General features: G+C 36.1%; 1 protein-coding gene across 1 annotated transcript in view; it reads right to left on the bottom strand.

The window, feature by feature from the left end:
- DPYD (dihydropyrimidine dehydrogenase) overlaps positions 1-17,229 on the bottom strand; it is a 1,117,863-nt gene that overhangs the window by 138,284 nt on the left and 962,350 nt on the right. The window contains exon 19 of the mRNA XM_007936128.1: positions 11,317-11,496. Coding sequence (XP_007934319.1) covers positions 11,317-11,496 — 180 coding nt within the window. The remainder of the gene's footprint in view (positions 1-11,316; positions 11,497-17,229) is intronic.

The following is a 17,229-nucleotide window of genomic DNA, read 5'->3' on the forward strand; positions in this document are numbered from 1 at the left end:
TCACCATCTCCACAAGAGACTTTCCGTGTTGGCCATGGCAAAGGAAGGGAGTATTGAGAACTAGCTTTTAAATGTTGTTATTGTTTGGTTCCATTGAGTAGATTCTTCCTCATAGCAACCTCATGTGACAAAATAAAACTGCCCATACAATCTTCTTTACTGGCTCTGGTGCCATAGTGGTTAAGGCATTGGGCTGCTAACCGAAAGGTTAGCGGTTCAAACTCACCAGACGCTCTATGGGAGAAAGACAAGGCAGTCTGCCTCTGTAAAGGTTTATAGCCTTGGAAACCCTATGGGAGTCACTATGAGTCAGAATTGACTCGTTGGCAGTAGGTTTGGTTTTGGATAATCTTTGCAGGAGTAGATAGCCAGGTCTTTCTTCTATGGAGCCTCTGGGCAGGATCACACTGCCAACCTCTCAGTTAGCAGCTGAGTATTTAACCTTTGTGCTCCCAGGGCTCCTGAGCTTTTAAATGCTTCTACCCAAAGAGACACACAACATACTTCACTCCTATTTCATTGTCTAAAGCAAGTCACCTAGTCACATAGAACATCAAAGAAGCAGGGAAGTTTACATCTCACATACATCCAGGAAGTGACACAAAGAACAGGAAATGTTGATTAGCACAAGTAATGTTTACCACAAATGCCAAAGGATATAAAGTAGGATGGTCTGGTAATATAATCCTTTTATTTTCCTAGGAGGTCTGGATTAGCACAAATGTCATGCTTACTTTCATTCCTTTTATTGGAGACCTACATTAAATAACAAGAAAGACTTAGTAAACTTAGTAACACTTAAGATCTGAAAGACGACCAACCTGATAGCCCTGAAATGATGGGCAACTTTCTACAGCTCAGTTGGACTGAGCATATGTAGAAAATAACTACCATCAGGGGACCTAGAGGAGCTTTTATAGGTTGAGATGAAATAGGATAAAATTGATAAACAGAGGGGACACATGACATGTTTTAAAGATGTATGGAGACACCTCTTCAAAGGGCATGGTCTTGATGTGGTTTGCTGAGAACGATGCATAGCAAACTGGCCAGCCTGGGGTGAAGGGCTGGGGAGCTAAGGTTTCGGGGCTACTTCCAGTCTCAAGGGCAGCTTCACAAACAGTGCCTGAAGCTGCAAATCAAAGGATTCTCTGGGTGGTACAGGCACATTCCCTGTGCAAGTTGTAGTCGTGTCTTCTCAGCCTCATTTTTAGGGGTCACCTGCGACTGTAACGCACAGCACAGAATCAGTATATGGTTATGTATTTGAGATACTAATAAGATTCTTTTCTAAATCTTATTAGTAAAATATACAGTGGATATTTGGGATTTAGATGGTTAACTAAATCAATATGTGCAACCAGAGACATCAGATCTCTAAGGAGAAGACAGAAAGGGATGGGTATATTACATTTGGACATCTAAACTGATTTTGTTAATTGAGAAATCGCTAATTATTCAGAGCAACTAAAGATACCCCGGCCTATCTTTCCTATCCTCCCCAGGTTTTGGTAAAGCTATTCAACAGCAGTTACCATCTATGGCATTAGGAAGCTATAAATAAATAAACAAACAAAAAAGAAACCAAGTTTTATTGTCTTCTTTTTTAATAAACCAAATTCTCTATTTTTAAATTTAAAACAACAGACATTTAATTATCTATTTATTTTACTAAAATCTTAGATTAGGACCAATTGGCATAAAGCTTAATGCAATTTCAATCTCTATTGATTATATTATCAAAATGGTTTCTTTGCCTCCTATAATTGAAGAAGATTATATCTTCAATCTAGTACTCCTTTTTTCAAGTGGGAAAATGGGCTTAAACAAAGATAGAACAAATCACAAATAGAGTCTTAGGGGGATAGCTCAGAATTATAGAGAGATATTTCACTTTTCTCTATAAAATCAGGATTAGGAGCAAACAAAACTAGTTTGCAGTAAATGCCTACTGATTTGGTGGAGTTTATGGCTGGTAGGAGTGGATAGTAGGGATGAGTAAAAGGCTAAAATTTGAATTCAAATTGAAATTTACATGCTATGGTAATGGTTTGTTTTACAATCCTCAATTCTCAGTCAGGACAAGAAAAATCCTTTTTTTTTTTTTTTTTTCTGGCTCAGACAGAACATCAGAATTAATGTGGATAAGCTGTGTAGAAGAGGCACAGCTCCTTTGTACAAGTTCTAAGTCTATAATTAATATTAACACGGTACATTCTGATTAAAGTAGTTATAGTTGATGACGTGGGATGAAGTGGGAAAATAGGCTTTCAGGAAAGTGACCAAGGAAACAATTCCATTTTTGATTGGCAATTAGATATCAGTTTTATGTGGTAAGGTGAAAGGAACAATGAAATTACAAAAAGGAAATGATGGATAAACAAAGGAACTGACAGGAGCCTAGCAAAACAATAAAATGTTTCCTGGTTTACATTTTATTTCAGGCTGGTAATAGTGGGCTCAAATAAGGGAGTTACAGTGGTTACATATTCAAAATCTCAGCTGATGGTCAAATTCCTAGATCAGGCATCCGGTAGGTGTTCCACAAAGATAAGGAAGTAGAAAGCCATGTGCTGTAACACCTTATCTTATGCCCATGAAGGCACTGGTAATTGATCCACCACCTCTGCTGAATTTGGCTTTACAAAGTGCTCCAAGCAGCCACTAGCAACTGATCAGAGATTCCCTGTAAGATGACTCCACTTATCCCTGGCATGGGAAGAACAAAGCAGGGAAGCCTTATAGGAGCAGAGACTTATCTAGGTTAAAAAGAGTGCAAAACTCTTTCCACAATGAGAGGTGCTCCTATCAGTTCTTCCCCTAACAATTCTTTTACTCCTGATTTGGCAAAGGCAATAGCACCCTCCCTTTTGCCTATTTTAGGACTAATGGCAGATCTTTCTTGTCAATTTACTATTTCAATCATTATCCAAGTAACTGATAGAGATGTAAAATGTCATCTGGGATTTTTCTAACATGATAATGTAACCATCTGGCAGCTACAGGGAGAATAACTGCAGGGACAAGGCTGCAATGGCAGAAGATAACATGAACGAGGACTATAAGATCAGAAGACAACTTGTAGGAAAATGGCTTTCATCTCCCATTCTCTTTCCCTGTTCCTCAGCTAGCTCTGCAAGAGGGCATTAGAGACAAGAGCAAGGGGGAAAAAAAAAGGTATTATAGATAGATGGACCTACATGCAGTTAGCTCCCTTGCTATAGATATTTCATTGTAAGATTTCACACACTGATTGGTAAAATTAAATTATTTCAAAATATTCCAGTTTACATTTTAAAAGCCTTATATATGTTTATTGTGCTCACAAAATTCTTTATCAAATATATGTTATTATGGATCTTTTCTCCCAGTCTATGACTTGAGAGTTCACTGTTTTATTGTATCTTTTCATGAAAGGCTTTTAATTTTGATGAAGTGCTATTTATTATTTTTTCTCTTTCAAAGTGCTTTGTGTGTTCTAAGAAATTTTTCTTTATCTTAAGGCCATGAAGATATTTACCTTTGTTTTCTCCTACAATTTTATAGTTTCAGCTTTTACTTTTAGATTTATAATTGATTTAAAATTACTTTAGTGTCCGGTATAAGGTGGGTATTGAGATTTATTTTTCTTTCTTTTCCATATGAGTATCATTAATTCCAGCATCAATTCTTTTTGAAAGGTCTTTCCTTTCTTCATTTGATTGTTTTGACACCTTTGTCAAAAATCAATTGATTGTGTATGTGTGGGTCTATTTCTGGACTGCCTATTCTGTTCCATTGATCTATTTGTCTATGTTGACACCAAAACACGGTTGATTACTGAAGATTTATAGAAAGGCTTGTAGGCAGGTAGTACATATCCTTTAACTTTGTTCTTCTTTTTTCAAGATTGCTTTGCTTTTCTAGGTACTTTGAATTTCAATGTAAATTTTAGAATCAAGTTATCAACTTCTAAAAAAAAAGAAAAAAAACTTGTGCTGAGATTTTGGTTGGGACTGTGATAAATCTACAGATCCATTTCTGTAGATTGGGAGAAGGGGGAGAATTGACATCTTAGCCTACCTCATCATTGATTGAAACTTCTTCAAGCTTTTCAGCACTCTTTTGCAGCATCAGTGTACAAGGATTGCACAGATTTTCACTTGTTCCTAAGTATTTTATGTTATTTAGATGCTATTAGAAATGGTAGTTGTAAATGTAAATTTATGATTTTTCATTACTTCAAATTACTCATACAGAAATACAACTGCCTTGTGTGTTGTCTTTGTATCATGTCTCTTTCATGTTTACTTATTGATTTTAATAGTGTTTTTATAAATTTTCTGCCAATTTCTATGTGTACAATCTTATTATCTAAAATAAAGACAATTTCAGTTCTTCCTTTCAATCTGGATGCTTGTTATATCTTTTTTTTTTGTCCTTATTGGATTGGTTAGTACCACTAGCACAGTATTGAAGAGAAGTGATGGCAGTGGACATTCTCAGCCAGTTCTTGGTCTTAGGAGAAATAATTTATTCCTCTACCATTAAGTATAATGCTAGCTGTAACATTTATGTAGATGTCTTTAATTAGACTGAAGAAGTTTCCTTCTATTCCTAGATTGCTGAGAGTTTTTATTATGAATGGATGTTGGATTTTGTCAAAAGGTTTTCTACATCTAAGGATTTGTATCCAGAGTATATTAAAAAAAAAAAAAACACTCCCATAATTATATAAAAAAATTGAATCTAATAAAAGTGGCAATATATTTAAAAACTTGACAGAGGAAGATACATGTATCTTATGTAGCTAATAAGGATATAAAGAAGTGTTTAACATCATTAGTTATCAGGAAGATTAATATTAAAATCCCACTGAAATACCAGTACACACAAATTAGAGAGTTGCCAAAATTAAAAAGACTGAGAACACCAAATGTCAGCCAGGATGAAAAGGAACTAAAACACTCAACTACAGCTGGTAGAAGTATAAAATGGTACAATCTATGGACTTCAGACTTTCTGGATCTATAGAGGCTGGAGGAACCCCTGAAATCCCTGCCCTGAGATAATCTTTAAAACTTAAACCAAAAATATCTCCTGAAGTCTTCTTAAAACCAAACAATAATTTAGCTTTAAAATCTGTGTATTTTTCTCTATGTAAATTATACCTTAATTTGGAAAAATAAAAAGCATGTTAACTCACTTGTGGTCAAATAACATGGAAGATATAAAACTGCTAAAGTTGTGGTAAATAGGAAATAAACCCTCTCTTGTTTTGGTAATGGCAATAGTGTTGCTGTTGTTGTGTGCCGTTGAGTCAGCTCCGACTCATAGAGACCCCTCCTTGGGTTTCCGAGGCAGTATCACTGTGGAAGTAGAATGCCCAACCTTCCTTCCGAGGAGTGGCTTGTGGTTTGAACGGCCAGCCTTCTGGTTAGCAGTCAAGTGCATTAGGCATTATGCTACCAGAGCTCCTAGTAATGGCAATAGTGTTGACTTTATATATTCCTCTGAAACACTGTTCTTATGTTGGGTAACAAATATAGTTAGACCATCTACATATAAAACTAATATAACCATATAAAAACAGTCTTAAGAAACTGAGTTACTTTTGGCTTTGAAATATCATGAGAGTGCTGCATCTGTTCATGTGGATGTTGATTTCTATCAAAAAAACAAAGCTCTCCTTGTTATAGGGGTTGCTACACCATGACAGTTTTTATGCCTTTAGCCTAATGAAAGATTTTTAATGAGCACAGATTATGTTCACTTACTAATATCACTGATATGTATTTCATCATGTTTTAATACCTACTGAAAGTAATTTGGCATGTTTACTGTTTTCTTCTAAAATGACTGCTATTCCTGAAAGTGCCTAGCTGGAATTTTAATTATAAATTGGCTTCCTTTTTTCTTCTGAAATTAGGACACCACAGATCATTTGTGCAATTTAATTCTATAAACATGTAGCATTGTGTGTGATGCTTGAAAAATCAAGCATAAATAAGACATGATCTCTGCTTTCAAGACGCTCATAATGAGCGGCAGTGATGGACAGGAAGAATATAAGATAATGTGGTAAGTGCAACACTAGTTATAAGAACAAAGGGCTATAATATAATTGAAAGTGAAGTGATCCCATTTTTTTGGAGGAAGAGGAAGAGGGTCATAGAAGGCTTCACAAAGGAAATTATCTCTATGATAGATCTAAAATGAATGAGTGAATTTAGCAATTCAGTTACCATGCTGTTGCTCCTACATGGTAGAAACTGTGTTAGGCACCAGCACACAGTATATGATCTAGGCCCTCAAGAATCTGATTATCTAGGTACATTTGCCAAGCCAAGAAAGAATACAAGTTGTTCACCTGCCTACCTCACTCTTTCTGCTTTTTTTTTTTTTTTTTCCCACTTCATTTTAAACTATACTCACACACAACAAGGGACCTTAAATTCAAAAGCTGTTCTCGTCTTTTCACTTTTGATGTAATACCAAAAATCATGTTTTGATAAGTTTGTTGATGTTATTGTTAGGTGCCATCGAGTCGGCTCTGACTCATAGCAACCCTAGGTACAACAGAACAAAACACTGCCTGGTCCTGTGGCAGCCTCCCTATCCTTGCTATATCTGAGCCCATTGTTGGAGTTGCTGTGTCAAGGTTAGTGATTATTAACGATTAGTAATGACTACTAATTCTAAAAGCTACCACTTAACTATGCTCTTAGAACATTCATTTAATCATTCATTTTTTCATGTATTCAATCAACATTTATTAAGCCCTTACTATATATACATCAATGAGTGAATAAGGACATACAATAAAAAAAGGAATACATGAACTAACTGTCTAGTATAGGAAAAGACATGTAATAATTCAAATGCTGGTGATACTTGCTGCAATTGAGGTTGAGGAAGGGAAGCAGAAATTAATTTTGATTTAGAAGTCAGTGAATAGCTCAAACAAAAGGTGATGCTTGAGAATTTCCCTTAAATAAACTGGAAGGACATTCCAGGCATAAGGGACAGTATCTGAAAATGCACACAGACTCAAAGCAGTAAATAATTTTTGGCTCGTACTGTTTCCCTTTCAAGATCTCTTGCTTAGGAGTCCTGATTTCAATCCTAAACACAGAAGAGTGAAGACATTTCCTTCCTTGCTCTGGTGGCATAGTGCCTAAGGTATTCTGACTGCTAACCAGAAGGCTGGAGGTTCAAACCCACTAGCCACTCCTCAGAACGAAGACAATCTACTTCTGTAAAGATACCACCTTGGCAACCCAAGGAGAGATTGCTAAGAGTCGGGACCAACTCGATGGCAGTGAGTTTTTTTCATTTTTAACACTGTAGTTTACAATTTGTTTCATGCTTCTCAAGCAAATAACCTAATAACAATTATTTTCTACAATGTAAAACTGCCAAATATATTTTATTTTCTAATACTGCTAAAATATATACTTTGCTTTCAATTCTAAAGCAGAACTTCCAAATAAAGGTATTTTTGTTGTTATATTCTAATTATACTTCACAATTCATTATCTAAAATCCTTGGGGCCAGATGTATATCAGATTTCAGCATTTTTTTTTAGGATTTTGGAAAAGTACTATGGTACATAGACAATACACAGCATCCCTAGCAAGGTGTATTAAATATACTAGAATCAAACATATTTGTGTCTCTACAGTAAACATTTAAATGTTCACTCTAAGAGAACTAAGTAAAGATTATAAATAGCCTTATATCAGTTCAGGCCAGGTTTGTTGCCAAATGAGTTACATGAAACCATTTGGTATCAGTGCTTTTTGGAGTTCAGAATTGTTGATGAGGGATTCTTGACCTGTATACGATTATCTTTATTTTACGGTTTTTGAAAACAGGTTTAGAGAGATAAAGTACCTTGTCCAAGTTAGCCTGGCTAGTAAGCAATGAAGCATCATGTGTGTCTGTCAGTCTTACTCTAAGCTTGCTAGTAACTTTTATACTGTCCCCCATACATCTGCATTTTACTTCACATTTATATACTAGGTACTCATCAGGAAGAAGGGGGGATTTAGGTAACCGAGTTTTAACATAACACATTGTTTTGCTATTGAGACTATTTCTTCGTTGTGATGATACTGTGAATACCCTTTTGCTTCCTCATCCTCACAGGTTTCCTCACTGTTGACTATCTGCACAGACTTTGGATATAATGTCATTGATAGCAAAATCTCTGTTCTCATAGTTCTTGCTTATGTGGCTTTGATCCAACTGGTGTACCAATTCCCTGACCCTGGTTCCTTTTGGGTATTTTCAAACTCTGGCCATTGAGAACCCAGTGTGATGCTTCTCTGGGTTTCCTCCCTTGCATCTCTGAGTTTTTCAATTCTCTTCCAGCTTGAAGTCATGCATTGCTAGACACTTACATCAAGATAAGCTTGCATTCTCAACTTGCATTCTCAACTTGCATTCTCAAGTTAGTGGTGAGTAGTTGCTCACCACTAACTTCTCATTGTCTGACTTTTCTACTGCAATTCCCTTCTTCATTCCTTTTGGCAATGTGGTCTCTGGATCACTGCATCAGAATCATAGGGTGAAAATGCAGATTCCTGGGCCCCCTTCTGACCCACTGAATCAGGATCTCTGGGGATGGGGCCTAGGGAATCTACATTTTTCACAAGCTATGTCACATGTGAATTCTTAATCACCAATAATTCGAGGTCAACAGTTCTGAGGGATGATAAAGTTGTGTTTGCTCTTCCCATGGGATTTGCTTTCACTCATGCAGGCATAGATTTAACCTACTTGCACCATCAGATCAGAACAAACTACAGATATTTTCTTTTTTTTTTTCTGAAGCCATCTGAAAAAATGTTTGGGAAGTTTAATCAATTTATAAGTGATGTAAGCATAGGGTTGTTGTGTGCCATCAAGTCAATTCCAATTCATAGCAACCCTGGAGGAGAGAGTAGAACTGTCCCCCAGAGTTTTGTAGGCTTTAATCTTTATGTAAGCCTATTACCAGGTCTTTCCTCCTGTGGAGTGGCTGGTGGGTTTGAACTGCTGACCTTTTGATTAGCAACAAAGCACTTAACTATAATACCACCAGCTCCTTTTTTATTTTACAAAGGATGGGGAGAATATATTAAATATACTATTACTTAAAATATGAAGTGAATAACTTAGCCAAATTCTTGTTTTCCGTATCCAAAGTCTGATTTTCTCTCCATCTTATAATACTGCATTACAGTTGGTTTCTTCTAAATATCTAATTTACTCTAGCCTGATCTATGGGCAAAAGATTGAGTAACTCTCCTTTCCAAACAAATCTGTCCTGTGTAAAGAAGCCAGGCAGGTCTAAAGAGTCTTTGTAAAAAGGGAATGCATCTTCTCTTGTTTTCCATATAGCATGAAAACACTGTAAAGAGAAGTGTCCTATTCTTTATCTAATGAGAACATAGTGCAAATTCTTTTCAAAGAATACACACTGACACTCACACACACATGTAAGAGTGACACAAAGAAGGAACAATTAGGCAACCACCTGTACCTCGGATCCAGAGTGCTTTGATTCAGTATTAGGAATATTAACCTGAAGGGGATATTCACCTATTGTTTTAGTCATGTCAGCCAGCACTAGAGAATCCAAGAGCACAAATCTATTACCAGACCATCTGCTTCTTCCTGAACTTAGTGTTGAGAAATGAATCACTAATATAATCACATAGGCGGCAGAATGTTTTTTTTTTTATAATGATTATTACCATTACACTTATGATTACGATGAAGGGTGAGCTTACCACACCAACCCAAGTAAAGAAAGTCTGAATCCAGATTCAAACTCTCTGAAAATCAATTTCCATTTATGTCATTGACACAAGTGTCCTCATCATTATCCATCTTTTATTTGAATATGTAAGTTCTGAGAAATGAGTGTGAAATCCTTTAAAGGCAAAATGGCACAGTGCAATGCAGCTACTTACATTGCAGCTCACATGACAACCACTCAAATTTGAGACAATGCCTTTATAGACGGTCATAAACTATCATGTCAGAAACAATGTCCTTGAGATATTTACATGGAAAGAATGTAAAGTCACTTGTGAATTTTTTAGCTATGAAAAATCTTCAAATATCGATAGCCCTGTTGATAGTCATTGATAAATGCAAGAATACTCACTGTCTAAATACTGCAGACTCAGTTTATGATAATATGATTAGTTAGACTAATAATGCTGCTTAGGCATAGTCTTGCTAATTACAATATTATAAATATTAATGTCACCTAGCCTTTCTGTTTGATTGCCACTCATGGAGTCATTCATCATATTTTCCTGGAACCCACACTAAAAGATTTTATTTCTTTCCCCCTTTGTTTTTCATTACTGGACCTGTCTTTGACTGCTAGTAAAGGGACAGTGATATTTTCCACTAAAACTAGTCAAATGAAAGTCAAATATGTGACATTTCCTTTATTCTTTCTGTGTCCCTAACCCAGCCATCCAAGGAAGAATACCCAGGGTTTTTGTTTTCAATTCTTTTTCATGTGACCTGTTTCAAATTAAGATTCATTTGAATTATTAAATGCTTCCTTAAAGAATCTTTTTATACTGCCTCTCTCTTTTTTTAAAGTTAATTATTGATGTGGTGACAAGGCGAAAAGACTAAGAATTGTAATTTTTTCCTTCTCTCATTCAAAACTCAGAAATGTCTTCTGACAATGGTTGTCTATTTGGAATAATACAAAGGAAACACAAAAGCAAAATGCTGAATGTTGTTTTAGAAAAGAGTTGCTCAAATCACTGTATTATACAAAATGTAAATGTAGTGTATATTTCTCTGAAAATAGCAGTTAGTGAGAAAGTTAGGACATAACCTTTTGAGCCCAGGTTTAACCACATAGCAGAAGCAGTTACAAAAGATACTGATGAGAATTTAATTTTAAAAACATCATCATATTATTCAGGACTCTAGTGATTTGATTGTCTTGAAAATAGAAAGGTAATGTTATAATTTCCAGAGCTTGTTAGAGAATAAAGAAATCTCCAGACTCCCACTGAAAAGAATGCCAGTCATCAGCAGCGTAAGCAAGCATTTGGAGGCACTTTGTACTACAAACTTCAATCTTTTTCTTTTCTTTTCTTTTTTTCATGACTTTATGTTATATTGGTTGTATAAAAAGGTAACTCACAGACCCATCTTATAGCTGTAATCAAGGCTCCTTCAGAATGATTCTACTGTAGAAATCACATCCAACAGCAGTGTTTCCCTCTGTTAGTGAGCACTGTAAGAGGGCAAACAACACCTGGAGTAATGACGGACTGAGGTACAGTTCTCAGGGAGAGGGGAGTACATACCTTTCCAGTAAGTTCAGCAATACGTGGAACTGGTTTGCCTTTCTGGTGACGCACTGTGGCTGGACTCTGTCCATCCCAGTTTTGTAGTTCTTCAATGCTTTTCAGATAAAGCAGGGCTTTGAGACCAGTGCAGTAGTCATTGATTACAGTGAAATCCTGATTCTGAATTGCACTGCATACCTAGAAAAGAAGGAGCAACCATGCAAATATTAAGACCAAGAACTAATTCTTCAACTGGATTCTGTTCACATTTGCTCAATAAATATTATTTTAGATGCCAGACCTTGTTCCAGGCATGATAGATCAATCACTGCCTGAAGATGAGGGCAGTGAGGGCTGGGGTATGAGGAAACTTTTTGGAGCAATGGGTATTTTCATTAATTGAATGTGGAGATGGTCTCATGGGTATATACATATGTTAAAACTCATCAAGTTGCACACTTTAAATATGTTCAGTTGACTGCCTATCAATAATAGCTCAATATAGCTTTTAAAAATTAGATCCAGAAGGTTGCATTGTCAAGGAGTGACGTGGGATATAACAAAAGAAAAGGCAGCTTAATGTGTTCATTTTTCTAACTGTGGGATGTGCTACCTGAACATAGTTTTGGCCCTGGAGGAAGTCAAGTTGTGGTTGGAGTAACATTCATTCAGTTGACTCAACCATCATTCACCCCTGCTCTCACTACAGCCTCATCTGCTATTTTTTCCTTTTTGTTCACTGTGCTTCAACACGTAGGTTTTCTCTCTCTTCCCCAAGTTTGACACTTTTCCTCCTTTGCTTTAGGGTTTTCACAGCTCCTTTTTACTACCTAGAAAGTCCTTCCCCTCTATATCTGGGTAATATTACCCATTCTCAGTGTCACAGTCCATACCACTCCTTCAGGGAGGACTCCATGAACCCACACTAAGCCAGAGCTTTCTTTTACTCATAACTTATTTTAATTATAGTTATTTTATGATTATTTGACTGACAGTGCTCTCCCCAATTGGATTGAAGCTTCAGGATGGTAGAATCCATATCTATCTCGACCATATATTATTTCCAATGACCAGCACAATGTTTGTTATGGATTATGTCCTCAATAAATAGTTAAATGAATAGATAATTTAAAGACACTGCAAAAGATAGTTTTAAGTTTGAATGAACATATGTCAGAAAATACAGAACAATTTCTAGAGTGTAGAGAAATTAAATCAGAAAATTTAGGATTCTTCCAATAAAAGTATACTTGGGATTCTATAATTATAGTTCAGATTTGAGTTAGAACTTAAAGAATACGGATTTAGATATGCACTTCTATGGTGATTGCTTTCAAATACCCCTCTCCAATTTTGATGCCAGATGCAGACTGCAGAGCCACATGCGTAACTCCCAGTAGGACATGTTCACCCAGATGGCCCAACATCACTCCAAATTCAAAATTACAATATGGACTTCAGTGTCCCTCCTCATCTACTTTCTAAATTTATTCAAAGAAGCAATAAACCAAACAGACAAAATGTAGCAAAGCAAAATTAATTTCTATCACATTTCTCCAGATGTTGAATACCTAGCATATATTAAATGGCAGCCAATAAAGAAAAAAAACAAAGTCACGGGTGAATGAAAATGAAACAAAGATCTAAAAATCAGAGGATGAATCAGATGTTATTTCTAGATTTCTTAAAACCTTCAGAGTACGTAAATTGTGCTGCATTCTGCTTGTCTGATAGATTACCTGGTACTTTGTTGTTTCTGGGTAAATGTTGGTGGAGAGAATTTACTGAAAACACATGTAAAAAGTTGCTGAATGGAGAATGGGAAGATGATAGGAAAGAGAGAGACAGGGGAGAAGAAATATATATCTATGATTTTTCAGAAAGAAGTGGTAGTAGATTCTACAGTAATAGATTTCATGATGTATATGTATATAAGAAGCTCAAGCGTGCAATGGGAGATGGAAGAACTAGAACTGAAGATACAGAGATAGTTCAACTGCCCTTGTAAGAAGTGTGGTTCTGGTCAGAGGAATAGGACAGCTAGGAGTATACATATGAGGGTTTTTATTTAAATTTTTTTATTTTGGTAAAATATATTTAACATAAAATTAGTTTAAGCATTTTAAGTGTACGATTCAGTAGCATTATACAACTACACAATATTATGAAACCATCATGCTACTGAAAAACTCTTAATTACCCCAAACAGAAACTCTGTCTGCACCATTAAGCAAAAACTCCTGACCATGATACACTGCAGACCATGATAACCACTTACCTACTTTCTGTCTGCATGCATTTGTCCATTCTAGATTTTTCATCTAATGGGGATCATACAATATGAGTCTGGATTATTTCATTTAGCATAACATTTTCAAGGTTGATCCATATCATAGCATATATCAGAACTCCATGTCCCTTTATGGCTGAATAATACTCCATTGTATGTATATAATAACTTTTGTGTATCCATTCATCTGTTAATGGACATTTGGATGGTCTCCACCTTTCGGTATTGTGAAAAATGTTGCACAGAATATTAGTGTACTAAATTTTATTTTTTAAAGGATGGAAGTAGCTATAATTTAGAGAGATGTGGGCATTTTACATTTCAGAATATAACAGAATGATTACTCTACATTAAATTTCTGTCACAACTGAACACCTATGAATGATAGTGTGAAAAACAAAGCAATCGAATATTTACTATGATTTAAACTCTTATGAAGGCCCAAGGACTCTGCTAACCACTTAAAAAATATATTATCTCATTCACTTCTCAGAATAACCCAAGATGTAAGTCTTACTTTTCTACAGATGAGAAAACTGAGTTTTAGAGAAATTAAATGCTCCATGTCACATGGTTAGAGAGTGGCAGAGCCAGAATTCATGACCATGCAGACGGATGTGACAAGACAGCTACTGAAAAAGTAAAAACTGTTTTAATGTAACTAAAATTATATTTCCTTCAAATATTCCATGAATTAAACATATGTTTACAATTGATTATGTTCAAACCACACACAACTATTGTTTTTAAAATACTGCTAATTCAAAAAGTTATGAATTTCCTCATGTTTTATTTGCCTTCTTATTTGTGTAGTATAAGTTTAAAACAAAAGCAAGAAGCCAAAATCAAAAGCAGAAGAACACAAAACTTCATTTCCTATTTTGAAGGGCTACATGTTAATAATCTGTAGGAAAGCATAGAACAAGAACAAGAACATTTCCTATGAAGCCCATTTACATTACATAAAAACTCTGTTTCTCAGGAGGAACAATTTGAGCATTAATTAGGCCTGTTATAACTTCCTTAGAGTTGATGGGTTTTTTCAGAACAATTATAAAGAACATCATTATAAATTTCCTCCCCAGGATTTTTTTTTTTTTTTTTTAACTGTAAAAGTCAACTCATGCTTTACTTAATCCTCTTTGTTCACTCTGAAATTCTATTTTTTATAGTATATGCTTATGGGTACACTTTTACTATAGTCTTAAAACAGTTAATCACATTAATATAAGAAATCAGATTCCTAGAATCACATCATGTCATGCACTTTATGAGACAGATAGTACATGACTTGTGAAAACCTGATGCTAAAAGGAATCTATATACTTTGTAAGATATAAATGTTGTTGTTGTTGTTAGGTGCAGTCTAGTTAAGTTCTGACTCATAGTAATGAGTCAACAGAATGAGAAAACAGAATGAGACATTGCCTGGTCTTGTGTCATCTTCAAAATCATTACTATGCTTAAGCCCATTTTTGTTGCCATTGTGGCAATTCTTCTTGGTGAGCGTCTTCCTCTTTTTTGCTAACCATCTGGGAGTCCATGATATATTCAATATTCTTCATCAACACCATCATTCAAAGGCATCAATTCTTCTTCAGTCTTCTATATTCTTTGTCCAGCTTTCATGTGCATATGTTGTTGTTGTTATGTGCCGTCGAGTCGGCCCCGACTCATAGCGACCCCTCCTTGGGTTTCCGAGGCAGTATCACTACGGAAGTAGGATTGCCCAACCTTCCTTCCGAGGAGTGGCTGGTGGGTTTGAACCGCCAGCCTTCTGGTTAGCAGTCAAGTGCTTTAGCCACTATGCTACCAGAGCTCCATATGAGGTGATTAAAAATATCATGGCTTGTGTCAGGCAAAACTTAGTCCTCAGACTGATATTTTTGCTTTTTATCACTTCAAAGAGATCTTTTGCAGCAGTTTCCCAATGCAGTATCATTTGATTCCTTGACTGATGCTTCTGTGGATGTTTATTGTAGAGGTTATATCTATCTATCTATCTATCTATCTATATATATATATAAATCCTTGACAACTCCAATCTTTTCTCCATTTATTTGTCCAGTTGTGAGGATATTTGTTTTCTTTATATTTGAGTTGCAATTATACTGAAGGCTGTTGTCTTTGACCTTCATCAATAAGTGCTTCAAATCCTCTTCACTTTCAGCCAGTAAGGCTGTGTCATCTTCATATGTTGTTGTTGTTGTTATATGCCGTCGAGTCGGCCCCGACTCATAGCGATCCCTCCTTGGGTTTCCGAGGCAGTATCACTACGGAAGTAGGATTGCCCAACCTCATCTTCATATAGCAGGTTGTTAATGAGTCTTCCTCCAATCTTGAGCCTGCATTCTTCTTTCTTGGATTATTTCCTTAGCATACAGGAAAATATGGTGGAAGGACACAACACTAATGCACACTTTTCCTGATTTTAAACCATGTATATCTCCTTATTCTACTCAAATGACTGTCTCTTGGTCTAGTATAGGTTCCTCATGAGCACAATTAAGTGTTCTTGAATTCCCATTCTTCATAATATTATCAATAATTTGTTATGATCCATACAGTCAAATGCCTTCACATGTCAATAAAACACAGGTAAACATCTTTCTAGTATTCCTTACTTTCAGTCAAGATCCATCTGACATTGGCAATGATATCTCTCAATCTATATCCTCTTCTGAATTCACTTTGAATTTCTGGCAGTTCCCCAGTGGCATAATTTTTAAGCACTCAACTACTAACTGGAGGATTGATGGTTTGATCCTACCAGCCACTCTGTGGGAGGAAGATATGGCAGCTTGCTTCCATAAATATGCAGTTTTTGAAACCATATGGCAGCTCTACTACATCCTCTAGAGTTCATATGAATTGGACTTAATAGCAATTGTGTTTGGTTTGAGTTTTTGTACTTCTATGAATATAAGGCACAGGTGAGTATTTCCTGTTGATAGTATATTGGCCCAGAGGGAATGGACACTGGAGAATATGTGAAACTACTCTGCCCAAGAGAACCATTTGGAAGGGTAGTGTGACCACAATAAAGGTGGCCTGCATCAAGGACTCTGCCACTGGAAGTCCTGGGGAGTAAGGGAACTTCAAGAAAGCTAATAAATTGTGTAAAAGAAAGAGCCAAACTGTGTGCATTTGCCACATCCTAAAGGTATAATAAGGGGCTCTGGTAGCCTAAGGCACTTGACTGCTAACCAGAAGGCTGGTTGTTCAAACCCACCAGCCACTCCTCGGAAGGAAGGATGGGCAATCTACTTCCGTAGTGATACTGCCTCAGCAACCCAGGAAGGGGTCGCTATGAGTCAGGGCTGACTCGATGGCACATAACAACAACAACAACAAAGGTGTAATAAGAAAGATTAACTCCAGTTGTCCCAGCTTTTTCTAGTAAGAAGACAGAAAAGCCACTAATTCTTTTAACACACAGCAGGCCAAATTTGCATATGACACTCAACCAGGGCATGCAGGAGTGATCAAAATGTGGTCTTGGTGTTTTTTTTTAAAGTATGGAAGAACATGGTTGGGCTTAAGGCTAGTACTCCTTATCTCCCATTGTTTATTAACTTTCTTTATCCTATAGGTTTAGTGTTCCACATAATTAGGAGCTGTACATAAAAGGGGAGTCCCTG

The sequence above is a fragment of the Orycteropus afer genome, unplaced genomic scaffold, assembly GCF_000298275.1.
Source record: "Orycteropus afer afer isolate SDZICR_OR568_19922 unplaced genomic scaffold, OryAfe1.0 scaffold00033, whole genome shotgun sequence".
NCBI classification, from domain to species: Eukaryota; Metazoa; Chordata; class Mammalia; order Tubulidentata; family Orycteropodidae; genus Orycteropus; species Orycteropus afer.